At 32.7% G+C, this 19,972-nt stretch overlaps 1 protein-coding gene across 2 annotated transcripts in view; it reads right to left on the bottom strand.

Annotated features, from left to right (window-relative positions):
* Nucleotides 1–19,972, bottom strand: part of nemy (cytochrome b561 family member no extended memory) — a 239,409-nt gene that overhangs the window by 45,241 nt on the left and 174,196 nt on the right. For both annotated transcript variants that reach the window (XM_075381791.1, XM_075381793.1), the window contains exon 2: nt 17,061–17,287. In XM_075381791.1, coding sequence (XP_075237906.1) covers nt 17,061–17,287 — 227 coding nt within the window. The remainder of the gene's footprint in view (nt 1–17,060; nt 17,288–19,972) is intronic.

The raw sequence follows: 19,972 nt of genomic DNA, 5'->3' as shown, positions 1-19,972 counted from the left end.
GAAATATGGTAGAAATGTAGCTGCAGGGGGTCCACCGGAACCAGCAAAATTTTGAAAGTGGTCTATGAGAAAAATAAGTTTGGGAACCTCTGATGTAAACAAACTTTTCGTAAAACGAGTTTTGTGCGTTACAAAAATGAGTGATACTAATTATGAACAACGTTGTGCAATCAAGTTTTGTGTTCTCGGTGAGAATGCTACTGAAACTTTTTCAAAATTGAAAAGGGCGTATGGAGATGACGCTCTGTCACGAAACAAAGATTTTAGGTGATTTAAAGCATTTTCAGATGGCCGAGAATCAGTTGCAGACGATCCACGCTCTGGAAGACCGTTAACATCAAAAAGTGACGCCAATGTTGCGCGAATCAGAGACTTGATACGGTACGAAGAGTGGTGATTAATTGTCAGAATGATTGCAGAACAACTGAATTTGAATCGTACTATAGTCCATAAAATTTTGACAAATGAATTGGACTTAAAAAAAGTTTGTTCAAAATTGGTCTCAAAAAACCTCATTTTTGAACAGAAAAACAACAGGGTGGAAGTCTGCAGCGATCTTCTCGGGCGAATTTAAATTGATCCTGATTTTCTAAAAAAATGTTATTAGTTGTTGATGATGAATCTTGGATATTTGAATAAGACTCAGAAACAAAACGTCAGAGCAAGGAGTGGCACACTTCATCCCAAAAAAGCAAAAATGAGCAAATCATACATCAAAACCATGCTAATTAATTTCTTCGATAGTAATGGCATTGTCCAGAAGGAGTTTTTGCCTACAGGACAAACTGTAAATCAATATGTTTACCGAGAAATTCTTGAAAGACCGCGGAAAAGAGTTGCCCGCGTGAGACCAGCCATCAAAGACAACTGGTTGCTGCGTCATGACAATGCACCTTGTCACACTGCACTCTCAATTAATGAGTTTTTGGTTAAGAAAATCATTCCTGTATTTCCTCAACCATCTTATTCACCTGACTTGAGTCCCTGTTCCCGTCTTATTCACATGACTTTTTCCTGTTCCCGACTTTAAAAAAAACACCCGAAAGGACACAATTTTGGATCAGTAGAAAACAAAAAAAAAAATGTAACCGATCATCTGAAGGATATTCCGGTTTCTGAGTTCCAACACTGCTATGAAAAGTGGGAAAACCGTCTGAAGCGTTGCGTGTCTTCCCGAGGGAACAATTTCGAAGGTGTTAGAGTCCATGTATAATTGGATTGTAAATAAAAGGTTTTTCTGAACCGGCCTAATTACTTTATTTACAGACCTCGTATGTGGTACTTGAATGGACTTGCAGATGGTGTACGTAAAAATACGTAATAATCGCAAACGGAAAAACAATCAAAGCACATGAATATGAATATAAATCTAAGGTATGATTTTTTTTTTGAAATCCAACCACAGTTTTACCACGTCCTGGGCCAATAATTGGTGATATCAAAAAACTTTACTTTGATAAGTTTTAGGCCCTTATTCAAATAGTAGAAACTTTAAATGAATTCGATATTTTACTTAATAAGAAAGTTATAGCAATATTTTATTTTTTCGAAAAAGACCCCCGCCATTTCCACCTCCATGGTCCGATTTTACCCATTAACAACCTCGACCTAGATTTCGGGTCGCTATACAGGGTTATCATCAAATAATGGTGCGGTTTTGAACATAGCTTAAATTAAAACAGAATTACTAACAGTTTATGTTTTTTATTTTTCAAATTTGTCGCCTACAACATTTTTTTACATAATTAATAAATTTCAATATGTGCGCCCTTAGTCGCTCGACAAATGCCCAAACGATACTCAACTTCTCTCCAAACATTAGTTTACATTTCTTCGTTAACGGTTGTCATCGCTTCATTAATCCTGTTTTTTAAGCGATTTAGGTCGCGAATTTTTTGTGCATAAACAACGCTTTTGATGTACCCCCACAAGAAAAAATCGCAAGGAGTCAGGTCTGGACTCCTTGGAGGCCAATGTACGGGTCCTTGCTGGCCTATCCATCCAAATTTTTCGTTCAAAGCGTCCGTGACCAATGCATTGAAGTGCGGGGGAGGACAATCTTGTTGGAAATGAAGTCGATGAATGTTTTCAAGTTCATGCAGCTGAGGAAAGCAATAATCGGTTAACATGCCGAGATACACAACTCCATTAATTGTTTTTTCAGCAAAGAAGAAAGGCCCTATTACCAGATTTTTCATCGCACCACACCAAACATTAACTTTAGGCGAATCGCGTTGTTTCTCAATAATTGCGTGTGGGTTTTCAGAGCCCCATATTCGTGAATTGTGTCTGTTAACACATCCATTCGCGTGGAATGTAGCTTCGTCTTTAAAAATTATATCATCTACAAACGATTCGTTTTCACTTATTCTCTCCGACATTTCAACAGCGAAATTGTAACGTTTTACACCATCATCGGGTTTCAATTCCTGCAGAATCTGGATTTTATAAGCGTGCAATTTCAGTTTTTTATGTAAAACTTTGTGAACTGTTGATTTTGGAATACCTAATTCGACGCTTCGACGGGGAACGGACTTCCCAGGACTTCTAATTGCCGATCGTCTAATTAGTTCAACCGTTTCGTCTGATACGTTTGGTTTGCTGGTTGATTTCTGTTTCTTAACCGATCCGGTTTCTTCGAATCGTTTGAGCCGACGTGTTATGTTATCTTTGTGCGGTGGATCTCTTCCGAATTCACGTCCAGACGCACGTTGAACTAAAATTACGGATTTTAATTCGGCCATCAATAATACGCACTTTGCATTGTCTTTATCCGAGAACATAGTAACTCGCTAAACTCACCGCAACAACAATACAAGAACTGACGTTGTGGTTAAAACTGTTGATAAACAAACTTTTGGGTTGGAGGCTTTCAGGGATACCAATATAACATGTAGAAATTTCCCTACAATCTTCCTATGAATTACTGAATTACCATTCTTTTATGATAACCCTGTATTTTAAGTATCAATTTGAAAGTGATTGGCGCAATATTACGGCAGTTGTGTCCACAAGAAAGTGAAATATATATATATATATAACATTTTGAACTGACGGTAGTTTTGGGCTCTGGGGGATGTAAAACGCAAAGATATATCGAAATTTTCCGGAAGTCGAATTATTGTACCTATTACAATAGATAGCTAAAGTTAACATAAATTTTATGTGAAAGGAAAATTTTTTATTTCTTTTAAAAAACAGTATCGAAACTGCACTTCGGTACCAGTGCACCAATGATCCCAATGGTTGCAAATTTAAAATTAATATTCTATACAGTTATTACAAATAATATATAAAAAGAGCACGCAATAGGATTGAAGCACGGATTGTTAGAGAATTATTCAGGTATAACGATTTTGACTAATTTTTATTATAGGATGTACGCTTTTAGTAATATGGTCTAGGAATTCGATTTTAATGGTTGTGTAAGCTTTCGATAGTTACCACTTGGAAAATTAAATAAAATAACATATATTATTATAACTATCAATAAATTACAAAAAAAATTTCCTGTAAACACCATATTTCCGTAATATTTGTAAATACAATTAAATAATAAAAAGTAAAAAAAAAAAATATGGTGAAATTTCTTCACTTTTATATAAAATTAGTGGTGGTCTCTTTTTCTTTTATACGATAATCATAGTTGGCACAGTTGTTATACCTGAGTGCACAATCAACAGGATGAAAACATTAGATACGCGGTAACCATTTCCTTTATCTTATTTTATTTATTTATTTCTTATAAAAGACAAGAATTTTTTTTTTTGTTAATTTCTTTTAAGAGAAAATATAACTGACACACACACACACACACACACACACATATATATATATATATATAAACAAGTAACAAGTAAATAGTTTAGAAATTATTTATTTATAGATTGATTTGGTTGTCTGAAACAAATAATAATTTCCGACATCTAAAATTACATCTTTTTTTATCAATGTAATAAAAAAAAATCCTGATTGTATAAAATAAAATTTATTTCTTAAAATAGTTGTATCATTCATTCATTTTGATGACTTCAGTATAAGGGTGATTATTAGAGGTTATATTTAAAAGTTGATGTAATTTATTTAGTAAAAACTAGCTGATCCGTGGAATCCCTGTACCCTCACTGTGTTGTTAAACTAATGTACTAACAACTGTGTTCATTATCCTCATGCTTGGGAGAATAATACTGATATATAACAATTAGATTCTGTTCAATTTATAAAAATTATAGGTATTGTAATTTCTTCAAGCAGGGGCAGATAAAAGTGAAGAATACAGAACAATTAGTTTAACTAGTCATGCATCAAAAATCTTAACTAGAATTCTATACAGAAGAATTGAGAGGAGAGTGGAGGAAGTGTTAGGAGAAGACCAATTTGGTTTCAGGAAAAGTATAGGGACAAGGCAAACAATTTTAGGCCTCAGATTAATAGTAGAAGGAAGATTAAAGAAAAACAAACCAACATACCAAAGAAGCCGTAATAAGAAAGGGAGTCCGACAAGGATGTTCCCTATCTCCGTTACTTTTTTATCTTTACATGGAACTAGCAGTTAATGATGTTAAAGAACAATTTAGATTCGGAGTAACAGTACAAGGTGAAAAGATAAACATGCTACGATTTGCTGATGATATAGTAATTCTAGCCGAGAATAAAAAGGATTTAGAAGAAACAATGAACGGCATAGATGAAGTCCTACGCAAGAACTATCGCATGAAAATAAACAAGAACAAAACAAAAGTAATGAAATGTAGTAGAACTAACAAAGATGGACCGCTGAATGTGAAAATAGGAGGAGAAAAATTATGGAGGTAGAAGAATTTTGTTATTTGGGAAGTAGAATTACTAAAGATGGACGAAGCAGGAGCGTTATAAAATGCCGAATAGCACAAGCTAAACGAGCCTTCAGTAAGAAATATAATTTTTTTACATCAAAAATTAATTTAAATGTTAGGAAAAGATTGTTGAAAGTGTATGTTTGGAGTGTCGCTTTATATGGAAGTGAAACTTGGATGATCGGAGTATCTGAGAAGAAAAGATTAGAAGCTTTTGAAATGCGGTGCTATAGGAGAATGTTAAAAATCAGATGGGTGGTTAAAGTGACAAATGAAGAGGTATTGCGGCAAATAGATGAAGAAAGAAGCATTTGGAAAAATATAGTTAAAAGAAGAGACAGACTTATAGGCCACATATTAAGGTATCCTGGAGTAGTCGCTTTAATATTGGAAGGACAGGTAGAAGGGAAAAATTGTGTAGGCAGGCCACGTTTGGAATATGTAAACAAATTGTTAGGGATGTAGGATGTAGAGGGTATACTGAAATGAAACGACTAGCACTAGATAGGGAATCTTGGAGAACTGCATCAAACCAGTCAAATGACTGAACACAAAAAAAAAGTAATTTCTTCAGAGCAAAAGCTTGCTCAGCACAGGACTCGAAACTTTGCCTGATTTGAAATACGAGGTCTGTTCAAAAAATAACCGAACGTTTTTAATTACGCGCCAACACATAGACGGTACTCTTTATTATACTACTACTACTACGGTGTGGCGGTATTAGCGGCGACGGTCGGCACTAACTTAAATAATATAATTTCACAACTTACATAGAACAAATTTCGCTTATACGGTCGGAAGACTGGTGTAGCCGCTAGGTTTAACGCACCAAGTACCGAGTTGACCGGGCAATCGAGATCCAGCCAGACCAAGTAACTTTTTTATACAGGCTTATTTAAAGAAACGGAAAATTTTGAAAGTTGTGTTGGTAGCCGTGGGCGATTGGTACCATTTGATAAGTGGCGCCACCCTCTCTAACCTAACCTGCCATTTAGTTTTCATGGATCCTTGGAGTGGTGCGCAACGTGCATTTGTTATCAAAGCGTTTTACAAAAAACAATGACAGTGTGGAGGTAGCGCGTAGAGAATTTCGCCGTCATTTTAATCTGAAACGGCACGACCGTGTTCCATCAGCACATGCAATTAAAACATAGATAACTAATTTAGAGGAAACCGGTTCGGCAATAAAAAGAAACTTCCAGGCCATGAGCGAACCGTCCGTACACCACAGAACGTTCAAGCTTTACAAGATGCAGTCACACGAAGTCCACATCGGTCAATCCGTCGTCTCTCAGCATCTTTACGATCGCATAGTTTAAGAGTTCGAAGAACGTTAGTGAAGGACTTGCAATACCATCTGTACAGGTTGCAGATCGTCCAGGAACTGAAACCGAACGATGCAGTTGTGCGAGCACAATTCTGTAATGTAATGCTTCAGAAGATAAACGATAAAGAAGAGTTTGTTCACGAACTGTGGATGTCAGACGAAGTGCATTTCCACCTGAGTGGATTTGTTAACGAGCAAAATTTCAGATACCGGGCACAAAAAAATCCTATGCAGCTACACCAGCGTCCGTTGCACGGCCAGAAAGCGACCGTGTGGTGTGCTATGTCATCTTACGATGTTATAGGCCCTTATTTTTTTGAGGATGACAACAGTCTTGCGATTACAGTGACGTCTGCTCGTTACGTAGCCGTGCTTGAAACCTTTGTTGTGGAACAACAAAAGAGATTTCCACCGACTCTTAACACAGCCTGGTTTCAACAAGACGGAGCAACGTCACATACTGCACGAATATCGATGACAGCTGTACCCGATTGTTTGCACAACGTGTCATTTCACCAAATGGTGACATTAGATGGCCTCCCAGATCGCCTGATCTCTCAGCTTGCGATTACTTTTTGCGGGGTTACCTTAAAAGCAAAGTGTTCCACAGTAGACCTGCTACAACGGAAGAACTGAAGGCAAAGATCCGAGAAGCAATTGCGGAAATTCCAGTTGAGATGTTACGTCAAACCATGAACAATTAACGAAGAGACTTCCTGAGTGTTTAAGTAGAAGAGGAGGTCACCTGGAAGATGTAATATTTAAAAAATAAACTAAAATGTATGTATCCTAAAATGGCAACATTTGTACAATTACATGAAATAAAATTCATTTTCTAAAAAAAATTATTCATTAAGTTATTTAATTCTTAAAATTTCCCGTTTCTTTGAATCATCCTATACTTTAAATATTATTCATTTATTTAATTCTGCCGCTCACATGTGACGTCACAAAATAGCAGATGACTATAACAGCTGTACGTCAGTGTGACCAACCTTTGAAATATTAACTAAAATAAAATAAATAATTAATATTTAAAGTGTAGAATATAATTTGGTTGTCAAACCTGTATAATTTCAAATTTCCCGGTCTAAAACAACGCGGCAATTTCCCATAGGGAAAAACATAAATTCCAAGGACGGATGAGATACTCTTTATGATGACAGTGGGTACTATTGATGTAGTATGCTTTCTTACGTCAGTAGTTACAGGATTTTCTGGGGAATTATTTTTTTGCAGAATTTTTATTTTTTAATTGTTAAGATGTGCCTAAGAAAAATATGACCTTAATTAAGAAAATATTTGAGAAACTAGTAGTGACCTTGGTCTATAGCCTCACTCCCTTGACCTTTTAAGTTGAAAATTTAATGGCATCAATACACCATATTATAAGTAATCTGACCAAGTTTGGTTAAAATCAGACCAGTAGTTCTGGAAATATTCAGGCCAATATCGAAAACACACACGTACATATGAACATTAACATCGGAAAATTTTCAACCAGTATTTTAGTTTTTTTGGATTCCTTAGGTGTGAAAATCAAGATCCGGTGAAAGCCGCATATACCCTTTCTTTTTCCTGTTTAGCCTCCGGTAACTACCGTTTAGATAATTCTTCAGAGGATGAATGAGGATGATATGTATGAGTGTAAATGAAGTGTAGTCTTGTACATTCTCAGTTCGACCGTTCCTGAGATGTGTGGTTAATTGAAACCCAACCACCAAAGAAAACCGGTATCCACGATCTAGTATTAAAATCCGTGTAAAAATATCTGGCTTTACTAGGACTTGAACGCTGTAACTCTCGACTTCCAAATCAATTCATTTGGGAAGACGGGTTAACCACTAGACCAACCCGGTGGGTAAGCCGCATATACCCAAATTGGATTACAATACTTTCCCTTCTAGATCTGTAGCTCTGCTATATTGCTATCTAGACAGGAAAGTAAAAATTATTTTACCCTTTTTGGGGCGAAACAATGATTAATTTAAAAACAAATAAAATTTACATAAAATATTTCTTTAAGCTACTAATGCTGTCTGTAGTATCTTCCTTGTGGTAAAACCAATTTTTACTTCCTTGTAACAAATAAAGGAAGTACTGTGATTGCAAAAAATTTTGGATTTAGGACTGTTGTAACATTTAGTTGTGCACCTCCCCTTTTGATTGCAACCGACTGGACCAATTATGTGCAAAAAATTTCCAAAATCCAAAGAATTTGGATTTTTCCTTAACTGCAGTAATAAGCCCTCATTGAGAGCTTTACAATGATATATCATAAGTGGTACTTATTTTCATCGGTTCCAGAGTTATAGCCAAATAAAAGTTTAATTAATCCTTTTATAACTTTTTTTTTTTTTTATTTAAATATATTGATTTATTAATAAATTATTAACCTCTGATTGTAAAAACAATTTTACTTTTCATTTTAAAAAAAATGCGTATATCTAATTTAATAGGTGTACAAGGAAGTCATGTGATGTCCACACAGATTTTTTTTTTGTTATAATTTACTGCATCAAAATGTAAACAGATTTTAACAGATAGTAATTACAAAAATTAAAAGAACACAGAATTTTAAAAGAACTATTTAAAAAAATATAATTTTTTAAACGATTTGGCATTATATATTTATTTAGTATGAAAAATATTTACCACATCTATTAGAAGGTGTTGATGAACAGGATGTAATAGTTAATAATAAAACATATTTCTTTTTTTTTAATCTGTACAGAATATTTTTAATTTAAATATAGCTTTTAGAATAAAAACTTAAAATATTTATATAATAGTGTTTAAAATTTTTCATAAGTGAGAAAAAAGAAAAAAGAGAGAGAAAGAACAAGTAAAAGAGTTACAGAGTGTAAGGGAACAAGATATAATACATTCTTGTAAGTAAAAAATTCATGATGGCTGACTCTTTTATGTTTCGTTCAACTTCATTCTTTTTAGTTAGTTCATCTTGTAGAAATATATAAAATACTCTGTCGCACATACATACACAATGAAAAGAGACACTCATTAACGTGAAACCATAACTAAAGTTTTAATGACTACCCACCTACTCTGATAGATAGCGCTACTGACTAACTCTTTTTTTATTTGTGTTTATTTTAGAAAAATCTTTTCAAAAAATTTTCTCTTCTTTTATTATTAAAATGGGTAAGCCATTAAAAGAAAAGTTAAATTGAAAAATATACAAATTTTTGTTTTCATTATTATACATTATCTAAATTAAAAAAGAAAATATAACTTTGGATAGAGGTGTGGAATTTACTCAAATGAATACTTTTCAATAACAATAAAAAGAAAAAAAAAAACAACAAATTTTTAACATTTATCTTCTTATTATTAGGATTAGGGAAAAGTTTCTTTGTATTCTACTGTAGATAGCTTTAGAATCGTAAAACTCAGGTAAAATTAATCAAATCTGGCAACACTGTATGATTTTAGAAGGTGAAATATCATTAAATATTTTTAGAAAGGTATGATTATATTAATTTAAAAGTTATTAGGTTATCAAAATGAAAGAAAATAAAGAAGAAATGATTCATTTTGAAATTATATTACAAAAAAAGAATGTGACTAAGGCTCTTAAAAAAAAAGTGCGGCACAAAGCTGGTTAAAGCTGGAAATTTTGATGTCGTTGATGGACCTCATTTTGATAGACCGTTTATTGATAAAGTCAATGAAATCATACAAAAAAATTGAGCAAGATGTACATATTAGCTATTGTAATATCAGTAATGAATTAAACATCAATCACATAACAGTTTTAAACTATTTGAAGAAGGTTGGTTACAAAAAGATTCTATTGATTGCCAAAATATATTATTTATGATTTAAACTCTTAACTAGAATTCTATACAGAAGAATTGAGAGGAGAGTGGAAGAAGTGTTAGGAAAGGACTAATTTGGTTTCAGGGAAAAGTATAGGGACAAGGGAAGCAATTTTAGGCCTCAGATTAATAGTGGAAGGAAGATTAAAGAAAAACAAACCAACATACTTGGCATTTATAGATCTAGAAAAGGCATTCGATAACGTAAACTGGAATAAAATGTTCATAAACATTTTAAAAAAATTAGGATTCAATTACAGAGATAGAAGAACAATTGCTAACATTTACAGGAACCAAACAGCAACAGTAATAATTGAAGAACATAAGAAAGGGTGTCAGACAAGGATGTTCCCTATCCCCGTTGCTTTTTAATCTTTACATGGAAGTAGCAGTTAATGATGTTAAAGAACAATTTAGATTCGGAGTAACAGTACAAGGTGAAAAGATAAAGATGCTACGATTTGCTGATGATATAGTAATTCTAGCCGAGAGTAAAAAGGATTTAGAAGAAACAATGAACGGCATAGATGAAGTCCTACGCAAGAACTACTGCATGAAAATAAACAAGAACAAAACAAAAGTAATGAAATGTAGTAGAAATAACAAAGATGGACCACTGAATGTGAAAATAGGAGGAGAAAAGATTATGGAGGTAGAAGAATTTTGTTATTTGGGAAGTAGAATTACTAAAGATGGACGAAGCAGGAGCGATATAAAATGCTGAATAGCACAAGCGAAACGAGCCTTCAGTCAGAAATATAATTTGTTTACATCAAAAATTAATTTAAATTTCAGGAAAAGATTTTTGAAAGTATATGTTTGGAGCGTCGCTTTATATGGAAGTGAATCTTGGACAATAGGAGTATCTGAGAAGAAAAGATTAGAAGCTTTAGAAATGCAGTGCTACAGGAGAATGTTACAAATCAGACGGGTGGATAAAGTGACAAATGATGAGGTGTTGCGGAAAATAGATGAAGAAAGAAAGAATCACATAAAAATAGAGAATGAGGCAAGAAACTAAGAAAAGAGAATGAAGAGACCAACCCGGTGGGTTGGAAACAATGGTTTACATAGCTAAAGGAAAATCATCTCACACTGCCGTATCTATACCAGTTGAGTAGCGCTACCAACTTCGTGTCACAAAACAAAATTTCCCTTTCTTAGAAAAAAATTACCAGACATTAACAATTGGGTAATAAGACTAAATAGTAGTATTGTATGCATACAATTGATCATATACAGAAATGAAATTGTGTATCTGATGCCTAGAAAATTTTCTCAAAATTGTAATATAAATCCATGGTTCAAGAAAAGAGAAGAAGGGTAAAATTTTTAAATCCAAGACGATTTGGAAACTGCAGTTAGAAAAAAAAAATTAAAGTTCTTTGAGCACATGATCTGAGTAAATCCAGAAATACCAAATAAATAAATCGTTGAAAAACTATGGAAATTAAAAACCAAAGAGAATACAAAAAGCGGTCAAGAGAGGAACCTCAGAATCTAAGGGTAATAGAGTATGATCTTTGTATAAAATAAAGGTTAGATAAATAAAATATAATATGAGGTTATATACAAGATTACATCTCATATAAAGGTTCTTTGGAAAAAGAAAGAAAGAAAAAAAAATATTGGCGTGCTCCCTAGAAAGTCACCTTGAAAAAAAATCTTTTTAATGATATTGTTATAATGCTTCACTAATAATGTTATAAAGTTCTTAAAAGACAATAACAATCAGTAATTATAATAAAAATAAAAAATAAAGATTAATATTTCCAAAATATTACAGACATTGTAAGATAAATTTTATAATTGAATTAATTAGAGAAAAAAACTGGAAGAAAAATATAAGACATAAAAGTAAATTATGTATTTTTTTTATTATATGAAAACGATAACGGTATTAAAATCAGAAAAGAAAAAATAATTAAATTAGTTCATGCATAATTAAAAATATAGCAATTAAATTTTTAATATTCTCCAACGATTAATTAATTGTATTTTAAAATAATTTATGAAAGAACAAATGAAAGTTAAATTGATGTGAAGATACTTTTTTCTTTCTGTAATGCTTATATATATATATATATCAAGGTCAATTATAACCAAAGGGGATAAAAAAAAACATGAAATATTTTGTTCATAATTAATTATTATATCTAAAAAATTAGTGAAGTATATATTTAGAATTTCCTTTTCAACTTTCAAAATTATTAATAATAAACATCCGAAGAAAGTTGTTTATAATTATCTAAAAAACACATTTTTCATTTATATAGATTTCTTTTACAATTTAATTAAATTCTTCTGTTTTAATGTATCGATTTTGTGTAAATCACTTACCAAATGTTCTATCTGGGTTTAATTATATTTCTATCATTATAAGTCAAGGTGAAAGAATTTTATTTGAGACAGAAGAGAGACTTAATGTGGTTGTGGAATATGTAGGAAAATACAATACCAAGAAAGAAATTTGAATAACATGCTTTAAACCACCTTCCATTATTCTGAACTTACAGCGCTGGATCATTTATATCTTTAAATAAATTGATTGTTAGAAAATATGTTTATTTTGTAAATAATGATTAGAATTACAAATTAGACATTGCTTATAATTAAATTTTGAAGAACAGCTAAAATTATTTGCCTTATACTGCTTGTTAGCATTTACGTTAAAACGTATAGTATAAGATTTAGTTACATTGTTATGTCGTTACACTTTGGAGTTATTTCTTAAGATGTTTTGATGGTTTGACCTACTTGCATTAATATATTTTCAAACACCTGTCTTCTAGAACACTTTGGTGATAAAATTCAAGGAATTCTATGAAATTTTTAAAAGTGGGAAACCTTTAATTTGAAAGTTTCTCCTTCCATAATCTGGAGGTATTTGTAATCTAACTTTGATGTTAACAACTGAACAACAATAAATTCATATGTGTCGATTGAAATATGCATTATTTGAAGCACATTCACATATGAAGATACTTCCAAAGATTCTCCTTTATAGAATTTAATTTTAAAATATGATCTGAATTCTGAGATGCAGTTAAATATTTATTATCGAAACGTCTTTTTCATAGATCTAGTGCAATTATATAATTTTCATTCATAATTGGTAGATTTTTAGTAATAGTTATGGTTTCATCTTTCAAGGAAGAATGTCGATACTCATTTGACCATCGTCTCCAAATTAATTGTATAAATTTTTGGAGTAGTTGCCAATGGCCTAAGCGCATAATTTCAACCTTTTGATAACTGGGTTTAGGCAAGGACATAAGAGGACATCCAATAAGAAAGTGTCCTGATGAAAGTGGTACTGAATTTCTATGGTCTGTGGAAATAGCAAAAAAAAAAGGACAAGAGTTAAGACACACCTAAATTTGTGTCAACGTTGTATAAAATTCCTCAAAGTTGAGAATTGTTTTTCCTATTATGCTACGTAGAAATGATATCATTATTAGAAAACCATCTATAAAGTGAAAAACTATACAGTTGTAATAATTTTGAGATGTCTTCTTTTAGTTGAATAACTTAATTTATGTTGTTTGAACCTGTAATAAAATCATCAACATAGAAATAATTTTTAATAGCTTTATAGAAGCTTGTAGAAAATTATTTTCATTTTCAATTGATATTTAAATGAGACATCTTGTGGCTAAATATGATGCACAACAGGTTCCAAAGTTACAGTTCGTAGTGTTTAATATCTTATCTCCTGATTTGGAGAATCATGCCAGAGAATCCGTTGTAAATTAGAATCACTAGAATTAACTGGAACCTGTCGATATATTTTTGTTGTCAGAGGTAATGACATAATTATGAATTCAAAATCTTATCATTATAGAGAGGAATATCCGTAGACTGGAACAAAATGTTCAGCATTTAAAAAAAATTAGGGTTCAAATACAGAGATAGAAGAACAATTGCTAACATTTACAGGAACCAAACAGCAACAATAATAATTAAAGAACATAAGAAAGAAGCCGTAATAAGAAAGGGAGTCCGACAAGGATTTTCCCTATCCCCGTTGCTTTTTAATCTTTACATGGAACTAGCAGTTAATGATGTTAAAGAACAATTTAGATTCGAATTAAGAGTACAAGGTGAAAAGATAAAGATGCTACGATTTGCTTATGATATAGTAATTCTAGCTTAGAGTAAAAAGGATTTAGAAGAAGCAATGAACGGCATAGATGAAGTCCTAATACAAGAACTATCGCTTGAAAATAAACAAGAACAAACAAAAGTAATGAAATGTAGTAGAAATAACAAAGATGGACCACTGAATGTGAAAATAGGAGAAGAAAAGATTATGGAGGTAGAAGAATTTTGTTATTTGGGAAGTAGAATTACTAAAGATGGACGAAGCAGGAGAGATATAAAATGCCGAATAACGCAAGCGAAACGGGCCTTCAGTCAGAAATATCATTTGTTTACATCAAAAATTAATCTAAATATCAGGAAAAGATTTTTGAAAGTATATGTTTGGAGCATCGCTTTATATGGAAGTGAATCTTGGACGATTGGAGTATCTGAGAAGAAAAGATTAGAAGTTTTTGAAATGCAGTGCTACAGGAGAATGTTAAAAATCAGACGGGTGGATAAAGTGACAAATGAAGAGGTGTTGCGGCAAATTGATGAAGAAAGAAGCATTTGGAAAAATATAGCTAAAAGAAGAGACAGACATACTAATGCATACTGGAATAGTCGCTTTAATATTGGAAGGACAGGTAGAAGGAAAGCATTGTGTAGGCAGGCCACGTTTGGAATATGTAAAACAAATTGTTAGGGATATAGGATGTAGGGGGTATACCGAAATGAAACGACTATCACTAGATAGGGAATCTTGGAGAGCTGCATCAAACCAGTCAAATGACTGAAGACAAAAAACAATCATTATAGAAAATAAGTCTTTTTGGATTTCAAGTCCAACTAGTAGAGTACCGTTGCGAGATAAATCATTAGTGGTTTTAGCTGAAACATTGAAACAAATAAAAATGCTGGAGAAGTAGAAATTAATGATGATTTTAGTAGAAATTCTCTATAGTTAAAAATAAATTTGATGATGTATGACTTGAATTCCTATATTGTTTGGAAGATGTACAAACTGAATAATATACATAATCTAGTATCACTGAATTTTAAAAAAAACAGTAATTTTTTTTTAAGCGCTAAGATCTTCTCTGGACCGCGATGAACCTTACCTTGATGAGTTTCATCTTTCTTGCTTCCCAGATTTTTTTCATTTGCTCACTGTTAGTCTTCTTCTGTTCATCAGTCTACTTCTTTTATTCTTTAAATTGCTTCCAATTATCTATCTTCTTCCTAAAAATATCCATCTCTTCTTCCAGGATGCCCATTTCCACCAGATCATTTCTGATTTCCTTAACCCAATTTCTTATGTTTCTGAGTATCATAAGATGATCAAAAATCAATTTCATCACCCTGTTTGTGTCCATCCTCTTTAGATCTCCATAAGAATTTAGCTCTTCGTTTTCTTGTCGTTGTTGTGAAAGTAGTAGTGTTACAGAGTTCCTCCTTGCTCTGTAGTTGCCACTCTCCTTCTTTGTTTTTTCATGGTACGTAGTGGTATTTTTCAAACCTGCTTTTTGATTTCTTCGATATCCTCTTTTCTATTCATGGATAAACATTCTACAGCAAATAATCCTTCTCTCTTGATGACAGTGTTGTAATGTCTTATCTTTGCTTTTATGGATATACTTTTTTGTTGTACTGGTTCTTTGTTATTCCATAGGCTTTTACCAGTTTCTTAATCTGTGTTTGAATTGCCATTTTATTCAGTTCGTTTGGTTGAATCCATTCTCTAAGAAGCTGTTGACCATATTGATCTTACCATATACTACTTTTTATTATTAAAAGAAAAAAAAAGATAAAACAAAGGACCAAATAGATATAAAAATAATTTTGGTATAAAATAATTTATAGAAGAATATAACATAAGGAAGTGAAAAACAAATCGGTTTCAGAAACATAAGAAACAATTTAAACTGTTTTGTTTAACTTAAGACGAACATGAGACAAAACAAAACTACATAAATGTTGTTTATAGATCCTGAAAAGTATTTAATAACGTAGAATTACAGTTTATAAAGAGAAAATTTATTGATTACTTATTTAATTTATATAAGAATCAGATAAAAATAGAGAATGAGGAAGATATGAGGCAAGAAACTAAGAAAAGAGAATGAAATAAGGTTGTTGTCTTTTCCTTTTACTGGATAATTTAATCATGGAAGAAGTAATAAAACATTTTAAAATGTTACTCTTTCTATTTAAATAATTCTTGAGTTGCCTATTTCCCCATGGAGGTCCTTCGAGGGCTAGGAGTGTTACAAACTCATACTGAAAAATAAATAAGTTTTTGATAACATCAGTTGCTAAATTGTTTTTCTAAATTTAACAGTTGAAAATTTATTTATTTTAAGCATAATTTATTAACATCTTCTATATATATATATATATATGTGTGTGTGTGTGTGTGTGTGTGTGTGTGTGTGTGTGTGTGTGTGTGCATAGTGTTTGTGTCTCTATCTTTCATCCAGAGGTCCCAGGGTTAACCCACCGGGTTGGTCTAGTGGTGAACACGTCTTCCTAAATCAGCTGATTTGGAAGTCGAGAGTTCCAGCGTTCAAGTCCTAGTAAAGCCAGTTATTTTTACATGGATTTGAATACTAGATCGTGGATACTGATGTTCTTTGGTGGTTGGGTTTCAATTAACCACACATCTCAGAAATGGTCGAACTGAGAATGTACAAGACTACACTTCATTTATACTCATACATATCATCCTCATTCATCCTCTGAAGTATTATCTAAACGGTAGTTACAGGAGGCTAAACATGAAAAAGAAAAAGAAAAAGAAAAGAAAAGAGGTCCCAGGGTTAGAATCCTACTCAGTCATGGATTTTTCATCAGTCATTATTTTTCATATACAACAAAATTTTATTTCTTATACTCACAACACACACTTCGAGTTTATCTGGAAAATTGATCATAAAAGGAAAAAAAATTATTTATATAATAAATAAATAAACTTACAGAAACCACTGAGAGATATAAAACCAGTAACCATAAGTGTTGGATGCAAATTGAATTGTCTTTCTGGATCTTCATTCCAAGCGAATCCTTTTCTATAGTATAATGTCCAAAATAGAATTAATATAAGTGCAGATAATAAAAGCAGTGATGCCAACACAACTACAAGGACATATTCGCACCAATGTCCGCATGACATATCTTCTGGATCTTCATCATAATGACGATGTCTGTAACAGATAATAAAACAATCATATTATTAATTATATAATAATTAAATATCTGAGCTTCTAATATTTTTTTTAATCTGAGAAGAAAAGATTAGAAGCTTTTGAAATGCGGTGCTGTAGGAGAATGTTAAATATCAAATGAGCGGATAAAGTGACAAATGAAGAGGTGTTGGGGCAAATAAATGAAGAAAGAAGCATTTGGAAAAATATAGCTAAAAGAAGAGACAGACTTTATGGGCCACATACTAAGGCATCCTGGAATAGTCGCTTTAATATTGGAAGGACAGGTAGAAGGAAAAAATTTTATAGGCAGGCAACGTTTGGAATATGTAAAAAAAATTGTTAGGGATGTAGGATGTAGGGGGTGTACTGAAATGAAACGACTAGCACTAGATAGGGAATATTGGAGAGCTGCATCAAACTAGTCAAATGACTGAAGACAAGAAAAAAAAAAAATTTAAACGGAAGAAATAAAGTTAAAAATATTAAGAAAACCGGTTAAAATTATGGAATATTTATATAATATATTCTTAAAAAAATAACAGAAGTCATTTTAATTGAGTACAAATAAAAATTATTGTATGTGGTTATATATGTTGGTTCTTCATCTCCTCCTAAACTACTGGACTGATTTAAACCAAACTTGGAACAATTATTATTTATTAACTGAGAAAAAATAATGTGGGTGTTACACATCCCTACCCCAACCGTTGTAGGAGGGGTGAGGTATGAAATTTTAAAAGATTAAATACAGGATTATCATAAAAGAATGGTAATTCAGTAATTCATAGGAAGATTGTAGGGAAATTTCTACATGTTATATTGGTATCCCTAAAAGCCTCCAACCCAAAAGTTTGTTTATCAGCAGTTTTAACCACAACGTCAGTTCTTGTATTGTTGTTGCGGTGAGTTTAGCGAGTTACTATGTTCTCGGATAAAGACAAAGCAAAGTGTGTTTTATTGATGGCCGAATTAAAATCCGTAATTTTAGTTCAACGTGCGTTTCGACGTGAATTCGGAAGAGATCCGCCACACAAAAATAACATAACACGTCGGTTCAAACGATTCGAAGAAACCGGATCGGTTAAGAAACAGAAATCAACCGGCAGACCAAGTGTACCGGACGAAACGGTTGAACTAATTAGACGATCGGCAATTAGAAGCCCTGGGAAATCCATCCACCGTCGAAGCGTCGAATTAGGTATTCCAAATTCAACAGTTCACAAAGTTTTACGAAAAAAACTAAAATTACACGCTTATAAAATCCAGATACTGCAAGAATCGAAACCCGATGATGGTGTAAAACGTTACAATTTCGCTGTTGAAATGTCGGAGAGAATAAGTGAAAACGAATCGTTTTTAGATGATATAATTTTTACAGACGAAGCTACATTCCACGTGAATGGATGCGTTAACAGATACAATTCACGAATACGGGGCTCTGAAAACCCATACGCAATTATTGAGAAACAACGCGATTCGCCTAAAGTTAATGTTTGGTGTGGTGCGATGTAAATCGTGTAATAGGGCCTTTCTTCTTTGCTGAAAAAACAATTAATGGAGTTGTGTATCTTGACGTGTTAAACGATTATCGCTTTCCTCAGCCGGATGAACTCGAAAACATTCATCGACTTCATTTCCAACAAGACGGTGCTCCCCCGCACTTCAATGCATCGGTCGCGGACGCTTTGAACGAAAAATTTGGAGATCGATGGATAGGACCCGGCAAGGCCTCCAAGGAGTCCAGATCTGACACCTTGCGATTTTTTCTTACGGGGGTACATCAAAAGCGTTGTTTATATGCCAAAAATTCGCGATCTAAACCGCTTAAAAAACAGGATTGATGAAGCGATGACAACCGTTAACGAAGAAATGTTAACTGATGTTTGGAGTGAAGTTGAGTATCGTTTGGACATTTGTCGAGCGACTAAGGGTGCACATATTGAAATTTATTAATTATGTAAAAAAATGTTTGAGACGACAAATTTGAAAAATAAAAAACATAAATTCTGTTTTAATTTAAACCATGTTGAAAACCGCACCATTCTTTTATGATAAATCTGTATAAAAGGCGCCTTCCGGCGTGCCGAAAGGGATTTTTTCACTGAGAAGTCATTAGACTATAGTAACAAATCACTAATGCATGATGAATTAAAAGGAAAAAACTCGACGTGTTATTAGTGAATTTGAAACTGATTTGTGCGAAAGAATCACGCAAAATTCTTTTGAAGGGGTGCCAAAAAAATGATAATTTTCTGTTTCAAATTTCAAAATAAAAAATAAATTTAGTTGATAAAACATATATTTTTGGTTTTATTGCAATTTTTTATTTTACGCTAAAAATGAAAAATTTTTTAAATTGTTTTTTTTACAGACGATATAATTTATATTAATTATCTATATTAATATAGACGAGCGAAGCTGCGACTCCCAGTCGCAGCTTCGCTCGCGCTATATGGTTACTTGCGTTTTCTGTGGTGGTCAATCCTTTTATTTTATATTTATTAGTCAAGTAACCGGAGGCAGGTGCAGTCAGTCACACGTACAATAACGGTGGCATATCGCATTTCCCGTCGCTCAGTTGTTTCAGTCGAACGAGATCGGGCTGTGCGTATTCGGGCGCTTTCCAATCTTGACTTTATTTCGTCTTCAGTCTCTGCCGCACAAACAGTTTTCATCATAAGT

Source organism: Lycorma delicatula, chromosome 13, assembly GCF_047948215.1.
Source record: "Lycorma delicatula isolate Av1 chromosome 13, ASM4794821v1, whole genome shotgun sequence".
NCBI classification, from domain to species: Eukaryota; Metazoa; Arthropoda; class Insecta; order Hemiptera; family Fulgoridae; genus Lycorma; species Lycorma delicatula.
This window is presented reverse-complemented; position numbering and strand designations above follow the sequence as displayed.